At 39.7% G+C, this 13,424-nt stretch overlaps 4 protein-coding genes across 5 annotated transcripts in view; 3 read left to right on the forward strand and 1 right to left on the reverse strand.

Moving 5' to 3' along the window:
• Positions 1–2,233, forward strand: part of LOC104808578 (ATP sulfurylase 1, chloroplastic) — a 2,867-nt gene extending 634 nt beyond the window's left edge. Inside the window, exons 2-6 of one of the 2 annotated variants that reach the window (XM_019202041.1) lie at positions 18–349; positions 834–1,239; positions 1,326–1,586; positions 1,692–1,778; positions 1,877–2,233. In XM_019202041.1, the coding sequence (XP_019057586.1) occupies positions 18–349; positions 834–1,239; positions 1,326–1,586; positions 1,692–1,778; positions 1,877–2,014 (1,224 nt within the window). In that variant the 3' untranslated portion in view covers positions 2,015–2,233. Of the gene's footprint in view, positions 1–14; positions 350–833; positions 1,240–1,325; positions 1,587–1,691; positions 1,779–1,876 lie in introns of both variants that reach the window. The other variant, XM_010534283.2, reaches the window with a different exon arrangement.
• A 268-nt stretch (positions 2,234–2,501) lies between these two features.
• On the forward strand, positions 2,502–4,238 carry LOC104808579 (DNA-directed RNA polymerase V subunit 7). The gene is made up of 2 exons (XM_010534284.1): positions 2,502–2,653; positions 3,565–4,238. The coding sequence occupies exon 2, from the start codon at positions 3,578–3,580 to the stop codon at positions 4,112–4,114; it is 537 nt and encodes a 178-aa protein (XP_010532586.1). The 5' UTR covers positions 2,502–2,653; positions 3,565–3,577; the 3' UTR covers positions 4,115–4,238.
• A 4-nt stretch (positions 4,239–4,242) lies between these two features.
• LOC104808580 (putative calcium-transporting ATPase 13, plasma membrane-type) lies at positions 4,243–7,850 on the reverse strand. The gene has a single exon (XM_010534285.1). The coding sequence runs from the start codon at positions 7,446–7,448 to the stop codon at positions 4,371–4,373; it is 3,078 nt and encodes a 1,025-aa protein (XP_010532587.1). The 5' UTR covers positions 7,449–7,850; the 3' UTR covers positions 4,243–4,370.
• A 5,062-nt stretch (positions 7,851–12,912) lies between these two features.
• LOC104809081 overlaps positions 12,913–13,424 on the forward strand; it is a 2,088-nt gene continuing 1,576 nt past the window's right edge. The window contains exons 1-2 of the mRNA XM_010534978.1: positions 12,913–13,034; positions 13,135–13,248. Coding sequence (XP_010533280.1) covers positions 13,004–13,034; positions 13,135–13,248 — 145 coding nt within the window. The 5' untranslated portion in view covers positions 12,913–13,003. The remainder of the gene's footprint in view (positions 13,035–13,134; positions 13,249–13,424) is intronic.

The following is a 13,424-nucleotide window of genomic DNA, read 5'->3' on the forward strand; positions in this document are numbered from 1 at the left end:
CGGGGCCGGAGGGGGGGAAGCTGGGGGAGCTGGTGGTGGCGGAGCCGCGGCGGCGGGAAAAGAAGCAGGAGGCGGCGGAGATGCCGCGCGTGGGGTTGTCGGCGATCGATTTGCAGTGGGTCCATGTCCTGAGCGAAGGATGGGCCAGCCCGCTCCGTGGGTTCATGAGAGAATCCGAGTTCCTCCAAACTCTTCATTTCAACTCGCTCCGTCTCGACGACGGCTCCATCGTCAACATGTCGGTGCCCATTGTTCTTGCCATTGACGACGAACAGAAGGCCCTGATCGGCGAGTCGACCCGGGTCGCGCTCGTCGACTCGGAGAATAACGCCATCGCTATCCTCAACGAGTAAGTTGATCCTGAACTCCCCTTCTGTTTTATTGTTTTCCCGGATTTAGATTCGAAGATGCGATTTTTTTTAAATGGGCTTTCATCAAAAGCTGAAATGCGAAAAGCTTATAAGAATTCTAGGAAGAAACTGGAAGAAGATTCAGTGATTGCAAACCTAAAAGATTCGTCTTTTCCAGCAAATGAGCGTCTTTACAAATCTGATATATATGGATTCAAGGAGTCGTGAATTCAGTATTTTGATTCGAATCTTTCTGGGTTTAGATCAAAATAAAACCTTTTACTCTGAGACTGAGCGATCATTAGGTTGAATCTGATGTATCCGAAACCTGTAACTTGTTTTGATGCATCTGTGTCTGGTCTGTAAGTTAGATGGTATGAGGAATCAAACAAAGGTTTTGAACATATGTTCTTGGAGAAGATTATTACCAGTGTTTAGTCTTGTGTCCTAGGTTGAAAAATGACAGCTTCCTCATTTGTTCAGCATTGAGATTTACAAGCATCCGAAAGAAGAAAGGATAGCCAGAACATGGGGAACCACCGCACCCGGATTGCCCTATGCGAAAGAGACCATCACCAAAGCCGGGAACTGGCTTATAGGCGGCGAACTCGAGGTTATTGAACCGATCAAGTACCAAGACGGTCTTGACCGCTTCAGACTTTCCCCGGCCGAGCTCCGTAAGGAATTCGAGAAACGTGGGGCGGATGCTGTATTCGCTTTCCAGCTCAGGAACCCTGTTCACAACGGCCATGCCCTCCTCATGACCGATACTCGTCGGAGGCTTCTCGAGATGGGATACAAGAACCCTATTCTTCTGCTTCATCCACTCGGAGGCTACACAAAGGCGGATGACGTTCCATTAAGTTGGCGAATGAGGCAACACGAGAAGGTACGGATGGAAATTGTTTGTTTTTCTTGCTAGTAGCTGCCATGGAGGAAGATCTGTAAGTACTTGAAGAGTTTATGGATCAACAGGTTCTAGAGGAAGGCGTTCTTGATCCGGAAACGACGGTGGTTTCGATATTCCCATCGCCTATGCACTATGCCGGTCCAACCGAGGTGCAATGGCACGCAAAGGCTCGGATCAATGCGGGTGCTAACTTCTACATCGTGGGCCGGGACCCAGCGGGGATGGGCCATCCGACGGAGAAACGGGATCTGTACGACGCTGACCACGGCAAGAAAGTTCTCAGCATGGCTCCTGGACTCGAACGGCTCAACATCCTTCCTTTCAGGGTATACAAAAACACATATACCCACCTCGATATTTCCCTTCAAAGATTGCTTCTTTTCCCATTTCGACGATGTCTGAATTCTGGGTTTTCGTGAACATATATATAGGTTGCTGCTTACGACAAGACGCAAGGAAAGATGGCTTTCTTTGATCCCTCGAGACCTCAGGATTTCTTGTTCATATCCGGCACTAAGGTACTTTCTCTCTCAGCAACAACCCCTGAAATGTTCTTTCCCCCATTGTAAACTCGTCTGGATTCTGACAAAAAGGGATGTTTTTTGTTTTTTTGCAGATGAGGACGTTGGCGAAGAACAAAGAGAACCCACCGGAGGGATTCATGTGCAATGGCGGCTGGGGAGGTCTGGGGGGATATTACGACAGCTTAACTCCCGCCGGCGATGGCAGACTCCCTCAAGCCGTTCCCGCTTAATATTCTGGGAGAAAGCCTTTGTTTGTTGTATAGGAAGGAAGAAACACAGCTTTTGTCATATTTTATATTCTTGGACCGGACCGGACCGGACCTCCCTTCATGAATAAACAGAGTTCGAATTCAAAGAAAAGTTTTTTTTGGATTGAATTCGAGGAATTTTGTGTTTTTCAGCTTCTTATCTGTTTAAAGTTGGATCCTTTGCCCTGACATTATCGGTTTCATCATCGAGTTCATGAGCACACGATGCAGAGAAAGGTCCAATCTTTTGCACTCCATGTTCAAATGTTATATATATATATATATACACAAAATAAAACAATCTTATTGATGACTTCTGAATTTATGAAATTGAATAAATGGCGAATGGATGATAACATCTGTAAGAAGAAAAATAAATAAATAATTTTATTATTTTTGCCGTTTCTCTCGAAAATAAAATAAAAAGGGACCTTCCCTTTTCTTTTACTTTACTGGAGGCTGTGAAAGGTTTTTTTTTTTTTGGATGAAACCGAGACTGAGGATGCGAAGCAACTAAACCCTAACCCTAAACTCGCCCACTGAATCGGCTCGAGCCTTGCGATCCCTTCTCCGCAGCGTCGCCGCTTTCCGTCGTCTGCTTATTCTCTTGTAATTCTTTGGGTAAGTCCTCACCTTGGGATCTCCATCTCTCTCTCTCTCTCTCACTCCTCTGTTAACGTCTAGTATTTCAGCTTTTTTCATGCCCGTCCTGATTTTGCTTGCTATGAAGGGATAATGCATGTCTGCATCAGTGTCTGTGTCGATTGATCGGTTATGTATCGCCTTTCATCATGCATGTGGATTGCGGATTGAAATCTCTGTCGTGAACGCTGGTCGTGTCGGTTCTGTTCGAGTTCATGTTCTGTCCAAGCCCTTTTCGCCCTCAGACAAGCTAATTTTGGTCGTATCATCGCCGAATGCCTGAAACATAGGATAGTTTTAAGCTATGTCTCCCTGAACGATTCCCTTTCGAAGTTTGAGAAAGTACATTTAACAAAAACAATGTCCCTGGTGTTGTAGATTGATGCTTTCTCAACAGACTGTAGCGTTTATCTGTTTTCTCTCTTTGACATTCTGGATTTGCCCCCTTAAGTTCATTCACCCTTGGATATTGAGTGATTACGAGAGGGACTTTGAAACTCCTGTGCGTCTAGCTCCATTGGAACATGATTGGGTTTGTCTGGTTATTCAATCTAGAGATTCCAGGAACTTGTTTCATCCTTTTCCCTCCATCATGCTACATATCTTGGAGAGTGTTTGAGTATTGAGTGTGTATTTTGCTTTAAGTATGTCAAATAACCGGGTTGCATCTGAGTAGCTTTTATTTCAGCGCATGCGGCATACCTTTAGTTCATTAGATTTGTGTGGATGGCATACTAGATCATTATCCGAAATCGATGTGAGTATAGAAATCTTTTCCTCTGTTGATTATACTATTGATGATGATGATGATGATGATGCATATACGTTATGTATATGCAGCACAAGTAAGAACTGGTTAACACTGCTCCCATGTTCATTTTGAATGTCAGGTACAAACCGGAAATGTACCTAAAAGTGGAGCTTCCATGGAACATAGCGATCCCAGCAGAAAATACAGACGCAAAAGGGCTCATGCTCCAGAGATCCATCATCATACGCCTTCTAGACGACTTTGCTTCCAAGAAAGCAACCAAGGAGCATGGTTATTTCATTGCGGTCACGAACTTGGAATCCATTGGGGAGGGAAGAATCAGAGAGAACACTGGAGAAGTTGTCTTCCCGATAGTTTTCAGTGGGATCACTTTCAAGATCTTCAGGGGAGAGGTCCTTAACGGGGTGGTTCACAAGGTGCTCAAGCACGGTGCCTTCTTGAAATGCGGTCCGGTCGAAAGCATCTACCTCTCCAGCTTGAAGATGCGGGGTTACACGTACCTCCCGGGCGAGAACCCGATCTTTGTGAATGATAAGATGCCCAAGGTTCAGGTTGGTGTCATGGTTCGGTTCATGGTGATCGGTACCAAGTGGATGGAGGCCGAGAGGGAGTTTCAGGCTTTGGCTAGCTTGGAAGGTGACTATCTTGGTCCGATCTCTGAGGATTAGCTCTCTCCATCCTAGGTTGTCTTGTACAGACATTAATGAAATGGATCTGTCCTTGTATTTGACACAAAGTCCTAACTTTTCAGCATGTATGGACTTCTTTTCTATATGTATCAATATTTCACAAGATCTGGAAAAAAACCCATCTCTTCTTTATAATGAAATATTAAAATTTTCAAACATTGAAATAAAAATAATTCATCTAAACAGTCTAATGCTCCATATGAATGTGTATTCTACTCCAGAAATATGTACAGATTCATGCTGTCTTGTTCCGTTTCAGGTAGCTGAAGAAGTGTCTCTCTGGAACCGGAATGAACTTCACCAGCCACCCGATCGGCCATGAGATGGACGCAATCGCCACACAGACTCCCCATTGGCCCCAAGTCAGCCTCTCCGTATCGGCAAACTTCTTCAAGAACTCGACCATTACCACCTGCAGAACAATGGTTGCGAAGATGATGCCGACGAACAGCTTGTTCTGGTGTATCCCCTTGAAGACGTTCTTCTTCTCGAGCTTCCTCGCGTTGAACTCGTTAAAGACCTGGCAGAGAACGAACGTGTTGAAGATTAATGTGTTCTTCACCTCCTCGGTTACTCCAAAGATGGATTTCCCTCTGAACTGGAATATCAACAGGATGGATATCTGGTAAAGAGCCTGAGCGAGCAGATTCCTCCACATGATGTTGGTGATGAGCGGCTCTGTTCTTCCAACCGGCGGGTTCTTCATGAGCTCGTTTGTGGGTTTCTCGGTGGCTAGAGCCAGTGCTCCGAGAGTATCCATGATCAGATTCACCCACAGTAGCTGGACTGCTGTCAAAGGGACCTCCCCGGCTGAAACCGCGGCCACGAAGTTGATCACAAGGGCTGCGACATTAACCGTGAGCTGAAACTGGATGAACTTTTGGATATTGTTGTAAACGCATCTTCCCCATTTGAGAACCGTTGCCACGGAAGCAAAGTTATCATCTAGGATGACGATATCTGAGCTCTCTTTAGCCACTTCCGTCCCTTGGATCCCCATTGACAGTCCTATATCGGCTTCTTTCAGAGCCGGTGCATCGTTTGTGCCATCACCCGTCACTGCCACGACATGGCCTTTCTCTTTAAGGCATTGGACCATCAAAAGCTTGTCGAAAGGCGAAGATCTTGCCATGACTTTGATCCTCTCCACCTTCTCTAGTCGTTCTTGGTGAGTGTAGTTCCTGAACTCCTCTCCTTCTACCACAGCTCCTTTCACTGCATCATCCATGGGTGTCAAGATCCCACATTCCGCAGCAATGGCTTTGGCAGTGAATATATTGTCCCCCGTTACCATCTTGATGCTTACACCCGCATATTGGCAGTCTTGCACCGCTTTTTTCACCCCAGGTCTGCACGGGTCCTTGATGCCCACGATCCCGAGTAAACTCAAGTTCTCTTCTTTCAGCTTCTTGTGTTCTATAACGTCATCTTGTTCTTCTTCCGGAATTTCTGCATATGCAAAGGCGATGCAGCGAAGGCTTTTAGCTGCCATGCCTTGGATAATCTGCTCGAGTTTGATCTGATCATCTGTTTCCATGATTTTCAGGTTTCCAGAAGCGTCGTAGAACTTGGAGCACATAGCAACGATCCTCTCAGCCGCTCCTTTCCAGTGAACATAAACCGAACGCTCGCCTTTCGTTCTCATCAGGAAACCACTCCTCTTCTTCTCCGAATTGAAGGCTTCGACCTGAAGAATGTCACATCCCTTTGTCACTTCGTCCATATCCATCTTCAGTTCTTCGACCGCCCAGCACAGTATCGCTTTTTCAGTTGGACTGCCGGAGAATTCATACTCGGATCCTGCAGCATTAGGTTTAAAGACGCTGCCTGTCGTGTTCATGGCGACCCCTTGACGGAAAAATCCAATGATTTTCTCTGACAGAGACAGGGAGGAACATTTCCCGCCGTCCAGACCGCACCAGAACTCTGTCACTTTCATCTGGTTCAGTGTCAATGTCCCTGTCTTGTCCGTGCATATAGTTGTTGCAGACCCCATGGTCTCACAAGCTGAGAGCTTCCTCACCATGGCTTGATCATTCATCATCCTCTTCATCGAATACGCCAGAGTCAGAGTCACGGCCAATGGCAATCCTTCCGGTATGGCGACCACGACTATTGTAACAGCCGACGCAATGATTCCGATCACGGAATTCACCACATCATCGGTCTTGGTTTTCCTTCCATTATACTCTCGGTTTCCATGTTCATCCTCGGTATTCCCAGTGAAATATCGAACCAAAAGGACTACGAGAACCAAGAATGCTACCGATAAACCGACTTTGCCTATCGACGATGTAAGCTTGTTGAGACGAGCCTGCAATGGAGTTTGTTCATCCGTGTCCCCGGAAATATGGCTCATCATCTGTCCCCAAGCCGTGTTCATCCCCACAGAGGTAACGAGCATTTTCCCGTATCCGTCAGCGATTTTAGTTCCTGAAAAGAGAAACGGGTTTTTGTCGATACTAACCTCGACATGATCGCTTTCTCCAGTCATGCTCGACTCATCCACCTGCAAGGAATGGCCTTCCACGAAAACTCCATCCGCAGGGACTTGGTCTCCGATCTTCAGACAGACAATGTCTCCGACAACAATGTCGAAGATGGAAATCTGCTGACGCCGCCCTTTCCTGATCACGTCGATCTTGATATCGCTGCTCACTTTGGACAGCTTATCGAACTGCCTGCTCTGTCTGAAATTGCTGACCGCAGAGACAGCCACTACGAGAAAAACCGCCACGAATATGCTTCCTCCATCATACCAACCTTCCTTCAGGCCATGTTTCTTGATGCCAAACCCTAGAGAGAGAGCAGCACAGCCCAGAAGAATCAAGATGGTAAGATCTTTGAAGGCTTCGACCACAAAGTACAGTAAGCTCTTGGGAGGAGGCCTCGGGTACGTATTCGACCCGAATGCCGAACGTCTACGTTCGATTTCCGCCTCGTTTTCTTCGATGCCGAGCCGGGCATGAGTCTCGAGGGCCGAGGCCAAGCCACTCGGGCCGCCGAGGGCTCGGAGTTTGTCCCCGTTCTTGTTCTTGACGAGATCTTCGAGGGTTTCGCGCTGGACTTTGAAGCCATGATCATGGCCATGGTCATGGTCAAGGTCTAGATCAATGGCGGTGTAGGAGAGGGGAGGAGGATGGAAACCTCGGTTTCGAATGGCGGGTTTGGCGCAATGGAGGAGGGTTCTTGAGCAGTAGATCTTGAGGAAGGCCAAGTGCCATTTCTTGTTGGGTTCGCTCAGCGTTTTGGGGATTCTGAGAAGAAACTCAGCGCAGAGTTTGTCGTTCTTTGCATGGGAACCCATCGACATGTCTTCTTCTTCTGGTTCAGTTAAACCGAAATTTACTAAACCGGAACTCTGAGAACCGGAAATCAGCCGAAACTATTTTGTGAAAGCGACGTAGGGGATTAACGAATATCGGAAGAAACTGAATGAAAGACAATGGTGAAAATCTCCGCCGTCTTTATACGATGTTTATGTCGGTCCAAGAGGAAACTACCGAGCAATACACGAGAAAATGCGTGTACCCAATGTGGTTTACCTAAAATCCTTAAATAAATAGCCGTTACGTTTAGGAAACATTATTTAGAAAAAAAAAATATATATTCTTTTTGGGTGTTTTTCTTGTTTTATGCGTTATGAATTTATGGAAGGTGGAAATTTCTTAGAAGCTGCTGCTCTAAATAAGTGCATCACGCGCCTTCTGTTGTATTTTATGTTTAAGGAATATAATTTTGTATTTTTTTGAAAAAAAAAAGGTAAGGAATATAATTTTTCGTCTGTGAATTCAATTCAGATTTTGGTCAATTTTTAAACGTACCACGGTCAATTTGCTCCTAGGTCGCATAATGGTGCACACGTAAAGGACCAGGCTTTTTTTCCCAATATTATAATTATTTTATTTAATATTTTGTGTGTGTATATATATATATATAATATTGTTAGAAGTCGGGCGATGGGTTTGATACGATGTTAGTTGTCGGATACCGACACGGTCGCGGAGTGGTTGCAATTAAGAAAACCATCAAATGGCTCCAAAATCAATTAATTAATAACTTAGCATAGTGAACAAACGGCATTGAGAGCGATTACGGTGTGAAATTCGTTCTACAAAATTGTGTGAAATGAAATAAATTCAACTTTATCTCTATTTTGATATAAATATATGAGATAAGTTCACATAATCTTATCCAATTAAAATACGTAAACATGGGTTCAAGGATTCATCGCAAGCCATATCTCTAATTTGCTAAATTATATCCAATGCATTATAATATTGATTCCTATGTATGGACCGACCTATATATGTCTATTTAGACCTATATGTACATTGTTGAATTCTCTCTAAACTTAGAGATCGCATGACATATAAAAATAGACGTTATAACTATAACTTCCTCATGGTTCTAATCCATAATTTGAATACAAGAATCTTTTGTTCCAATAAAATTTTAGATGAAAATCTCTCCTTGTTATATTTATCATTTGCATTTCATAATTAGTATGTAATCTCCTAAATTATACTCCCACCAATTTTGTGGAAATTGTAGCCAAAAGATTTGCAGTTGGGATTAGATTCAACAAATAAATTATTTTTTTTATCCACACGACTTTGGAATATATTTTTATATATTCCTTTACGTCGACCGTAGGAAAATAAGAGATTTTTTATTTAATTCAACTTTCCAATAAATTTTATCTTGTTTTAAATACTACCTTTAATGACTTTTCTACTATAGAAGATTATCTTTCTTTTTGTCCCCCGTTATATATAAATATAATATTATATAGCTCTAATCGTTACACCTCACTTCGAAAAAAAATCAGAAACCATTAAAAGGAAATAAATCTTGATTCACATAAAAAAAAAAAGATAAATATGAAATCCGATAGATGTCAAAGCTTTTCTATTTTTCATATTTCGGTTTGAAAAAATACTATAGAAATAAACATTCCATATACTACAACCAAATAATATTTATAAAGATTAAAGGTCGAATTCTTTTTTTTTTTTATGAAAGGTCGAATTCTTATTTGAATTGAATCCATGCTTTTAAGAGCTCTCTATTTTGATCATAAAATTCATTTCTTTTCTTCAAAATAAATTCATAAATTTTTTTTAATAAGATTTGATCATGGGTTGTAAGCACTTTGTGCAACCCAATCTCACTTAGGTTAAATAAACTCATATTTGGATAACACGTTAACAAAAAAAAAATTACAGCCTTTACCAAAAATAAATTCAGATAAATTACAGCCTTTACCAAAAAATAAAATAAAATAAACAATAAATTCAGATAAAAAATTTTGACGTCATCATGCTAACGTCCCTTGAGAAACTATGTGCATGCATCCAAGACAACGCTGTAAATAGCCGTTGGAAAACATATAGACGTTGTTTACAATAATAATGTTGGGAGTCTTTATAAAAAAAAGACCAAAGTCTTTGGATTACAAAAAAAGAAAAAGACCAAAGTCTTTTGTTAAGTCAAGTCAGTTTTTATCCTACACGTCTTTGGAAAATTGATTCTCAATATGTAAACCAATTGAAGGGAACATATCAAGTAGGATGTCACGCGAGCCAACTCGAATTAATTCGGATTAACTCGTTTTGAGCTACCTCATTTTCAGCCCAACTCGTTAAGTCTATTTTTATTTAGGCTAGAAAATTTCTGGCTCAACCCAAATCTTTTAGTTCGCGAGCCGGCTCCTGAGCCGACTCATAGTTTTCTAAATACCTAAAAAAAATCATATCCAAATGATATATCAACATAAAAAGAATATACCAATATATCTAAATCATATTTATATTCACAATCACAATCCATATACAAAAACTAATTTTCAAATAGAAAAAATCACAATCCATCTATGTACAAAAAATCATTTTCATATCCTAATTCATTCATGTACAATTAGATCTTAATCCACGTACAAAAAACCATCTTCAGATCCGAATCCATACATAAAAAATTATCTCTAAATCAAAATATCATACCAACAATATCAACACTTTTCAAGTTTCAATGTAAGATTTTTTTTACTTCAGCTCCCGAACCAGTTCGCGAACTAGTCAAACTAGCTCGTTTGGACTCGGCTCGTGGTGAGCAGCCCCACTCAGCCCATTTTTATTTGGGTTCAGATATTCTTGGTTCGATTCGGTAAAAAAGGAGCCAACCTCGAGCCGGCTTGCGAGCTTGACTCGTTTTGACATCCCTAAATCAAGATTTTTATATAAGGGGTGTCAATTGGACCGATCTGATCTGAACCCGCATTTGGACCGAAGATTTCGAGTTCGAGTTCAGACTGACCTGACTTTTTTTTAACCTTTGAAGTTAAGTGCGAAGTCCGACTCTTATATATTTTAGACTCGGATCAGATCGGGTGGGATCAAACCGACTCACATAATTTTCTTTGTAAATGTTATTATTATTATTTTTAAGGGTAAATCCCCTAAAAAACCTTCAACTTGCAAAAATATATACAAATAAACCTTCAACTTGAAAAACTGTCATTCAATCCCCGAACTTGTAACTTGTCACAGAATAAAACCTCGAACTTGCAAATTAGTGTTCTAATAAACCTTTGACCGGTTTGACCACAATTTCAAACGATCGGAAATCAACGTATTGACAGATTGCTGATGTCATTTTTTAAATTAAAATTGATAACGTGTATAAGGTGACATCAACAATCCGTTAATACGTGGATTTCTGATCGCATGAAATTGTGGTCAAACCGGTCAAAGGTTTATTAGAGTAATAATTTGCAAGTTCGAGGTTTTATTCAGTGACAAGTTACAAGTTCGGGGATTGAATGATAGTTTTTCAAGTTGAAGGTTTATTTGTATATATTTTTGCAAGTTGAAGGTTTTTTAGGAATTTTACCCTATTTTTAAACATCGAATTTTCGAACTGGTCCTCGGCAGCCGATATCATATTTTTCTAAGTATCTAAAAAACCATATCAAATTATACAAAACCATATCCAAATGATATATCAACATAAAAAGAACATATTAGTATATCCAAATCATATTTATATTCACAATCACAATCCATATAAAAAAATCATATCCAAATAAATCATATCACAATCCATCTATGTACAAAAAACTATCTTCAGATCTTAATCCATCTATTTATAATCAGATCTTAATCTATGTACAAAAAACCATATTTAGATTCTAATGTATGTACAAAAAAATTATCTCCAAATCAAAATATCATAGCAATCAATATCAATACGTTCAAGTTTCAACGTAAAAAATCTTAATTTTTTTTAAGCCAGCCCATGAGTTGACCGAGCTAGCTCGTTTGGACTCGACTCGTGGCGAGCTGCCTCACTCAAGCCGTTTTTTATTCGGATTCATATATTTTTACCTCGACTCGGTAAAAAAGGAACCAACCTCGAGTTGGCTCGCGAACTCGGCTTAGACATCCGGAGTGGGTTCATTTATAAAATTTTTATTCAAACACTTTTTAAAATTAATAATCAAATTATCATTAAAATATAGAATTTTTTTAAATATTAATACATGGTCATCACCATAATTATGTAATATGTATGTACGTATGTATACCCATTGTTTGACCAAAAGTCGAAATTAGAGGGAAAACCAGTTAAAATGGACCAAAAAAAAGTATACATTCATTAACACCTATTTATCTATTGTTTGCATGCTCATATGTATTAAGTATTTCACAGTTGGTTTTTTATTTAACTTAAAATCTGTCAAAAGTTTCTAAATACAGAAGATACACTTGTAATTACAAGAATACATGAATTGTTATAATTAAGATTGAATAATTTCAAGTTGAAATATGTTTCTTTAGACTATAAAACTAATAATTTATACAAAAAATATATAGTTTGCTTTTAGATAATTTATTCAAAATAAGGGAGAAACTATATTGTTAAAGAACAAAGGAACACATTGCGGCACAAAAGCAATTTGATGAATCATTACATCAACCGAATGATCTCCACAATTATATTAAAATGTACTAAAAATGGGAAACATATTAAAACCCACATATTTGACTATTAGAAATAAATAAATAATTAAAAAAATTATTGTCTCTAATTGTATATTAGTATTTCGTAATGAGTTAAGCCTAAGGGGCTAATGGACATTAAAAGAAAATTTTATGTCCGAACTAAAAGCAAAAGAAGATGCTCTGAAAAATGATGAAATCTCTGACCCATTTGGTCCATTAAAAGACCATACATACATACATACATACATACATACATACATACATACATACATACATACATACATACATATACATACATTAAAAATGGAGGAGCATAAGACTTTAACACCAAGAAAACTTAGACCCACCAATTGAGCCTTCTATTATCTATAACTCAAATCATTTCACACCCATTTTATTGAATTTAGCATTAAATATGCATTCTATGACCACCTTGTTCCTATTAATCAAGAAATTGATTATAGAAACAACAATAGTTAAATCTAAAAGTTGCAGCTCATTATATGTAGATGGTCCAAGTTCCAATGCGAATTGCCGAATTGAACTTTTGAAATTCAATGTATGAAAAAAAAAATAAAGATCATATGAGAACATAATGTTGCATAGGTCCCAACAAGAAACGCCAGCTAATTGGCAATTAATCAATCACTAAGAACAACAACAACATCATCATCATCATCATCATCATCATCATCATCATCATCTAATCTATAACCCCAAACATTCCCTGCTTTAAGCAAGACAACACAAACAGTGGTTTATCACCACCCAAAGAGGAAGAACTAAAAAAAACCCAAAACCCTAAAATTGTGAAATCTTCAGAGATTTGAGAATCTAAGCTTCATTGTATTGCCTATGAATTAAGATGGGAAACAACAACACTACCGTTTTGCATGGTACGCTGAATTTCTCTTAATTTTTTTTTCTGTTGATGTTTTTTTATTTAATCATAACGAATTTGCTGGAATATTTTCCATCTGTGGAATGAAACCACAGAGGAAGAGAGCTGGAAGCTCGAAAACAAGGGAGAATCTCAGGACCAAGTGTTGCTTGCTGATGAAAAGGAAAAGGGTTTTGTTGCTGCTGGTGATCCTGATTCACTTGCCAATGGTAACATAACTGGTAAATTATGCATAAATACAGTCTGTGTTCGGGTTTGCAAAAGGGTATCATCAAGTTTTGATCTTTTGCATTTGCATCTTGTGAATCAAGAAAAAGATCAAGAAATGTTTACAGGTTAACCAAAAATAATAATAATAAATCCCTTTGAATTCCTTCTGTAGGGA

The sequence above is a fragment of the Tarenaya hassleriana genome, unplaced genomic scaffold, assembly GCF_000463585.1.
Source record: "Tarenaya hassleriana unplaced genomic scaffold, ASM46358v1 Cleome15, whole genome shotgun sequence".
NCBI lineage: Eukaryota > Viridiplantae > Streptophyta > Magnoliopsida > Brassicales > Cleomaceae > Tarenaya > Tarenaya hassleriana.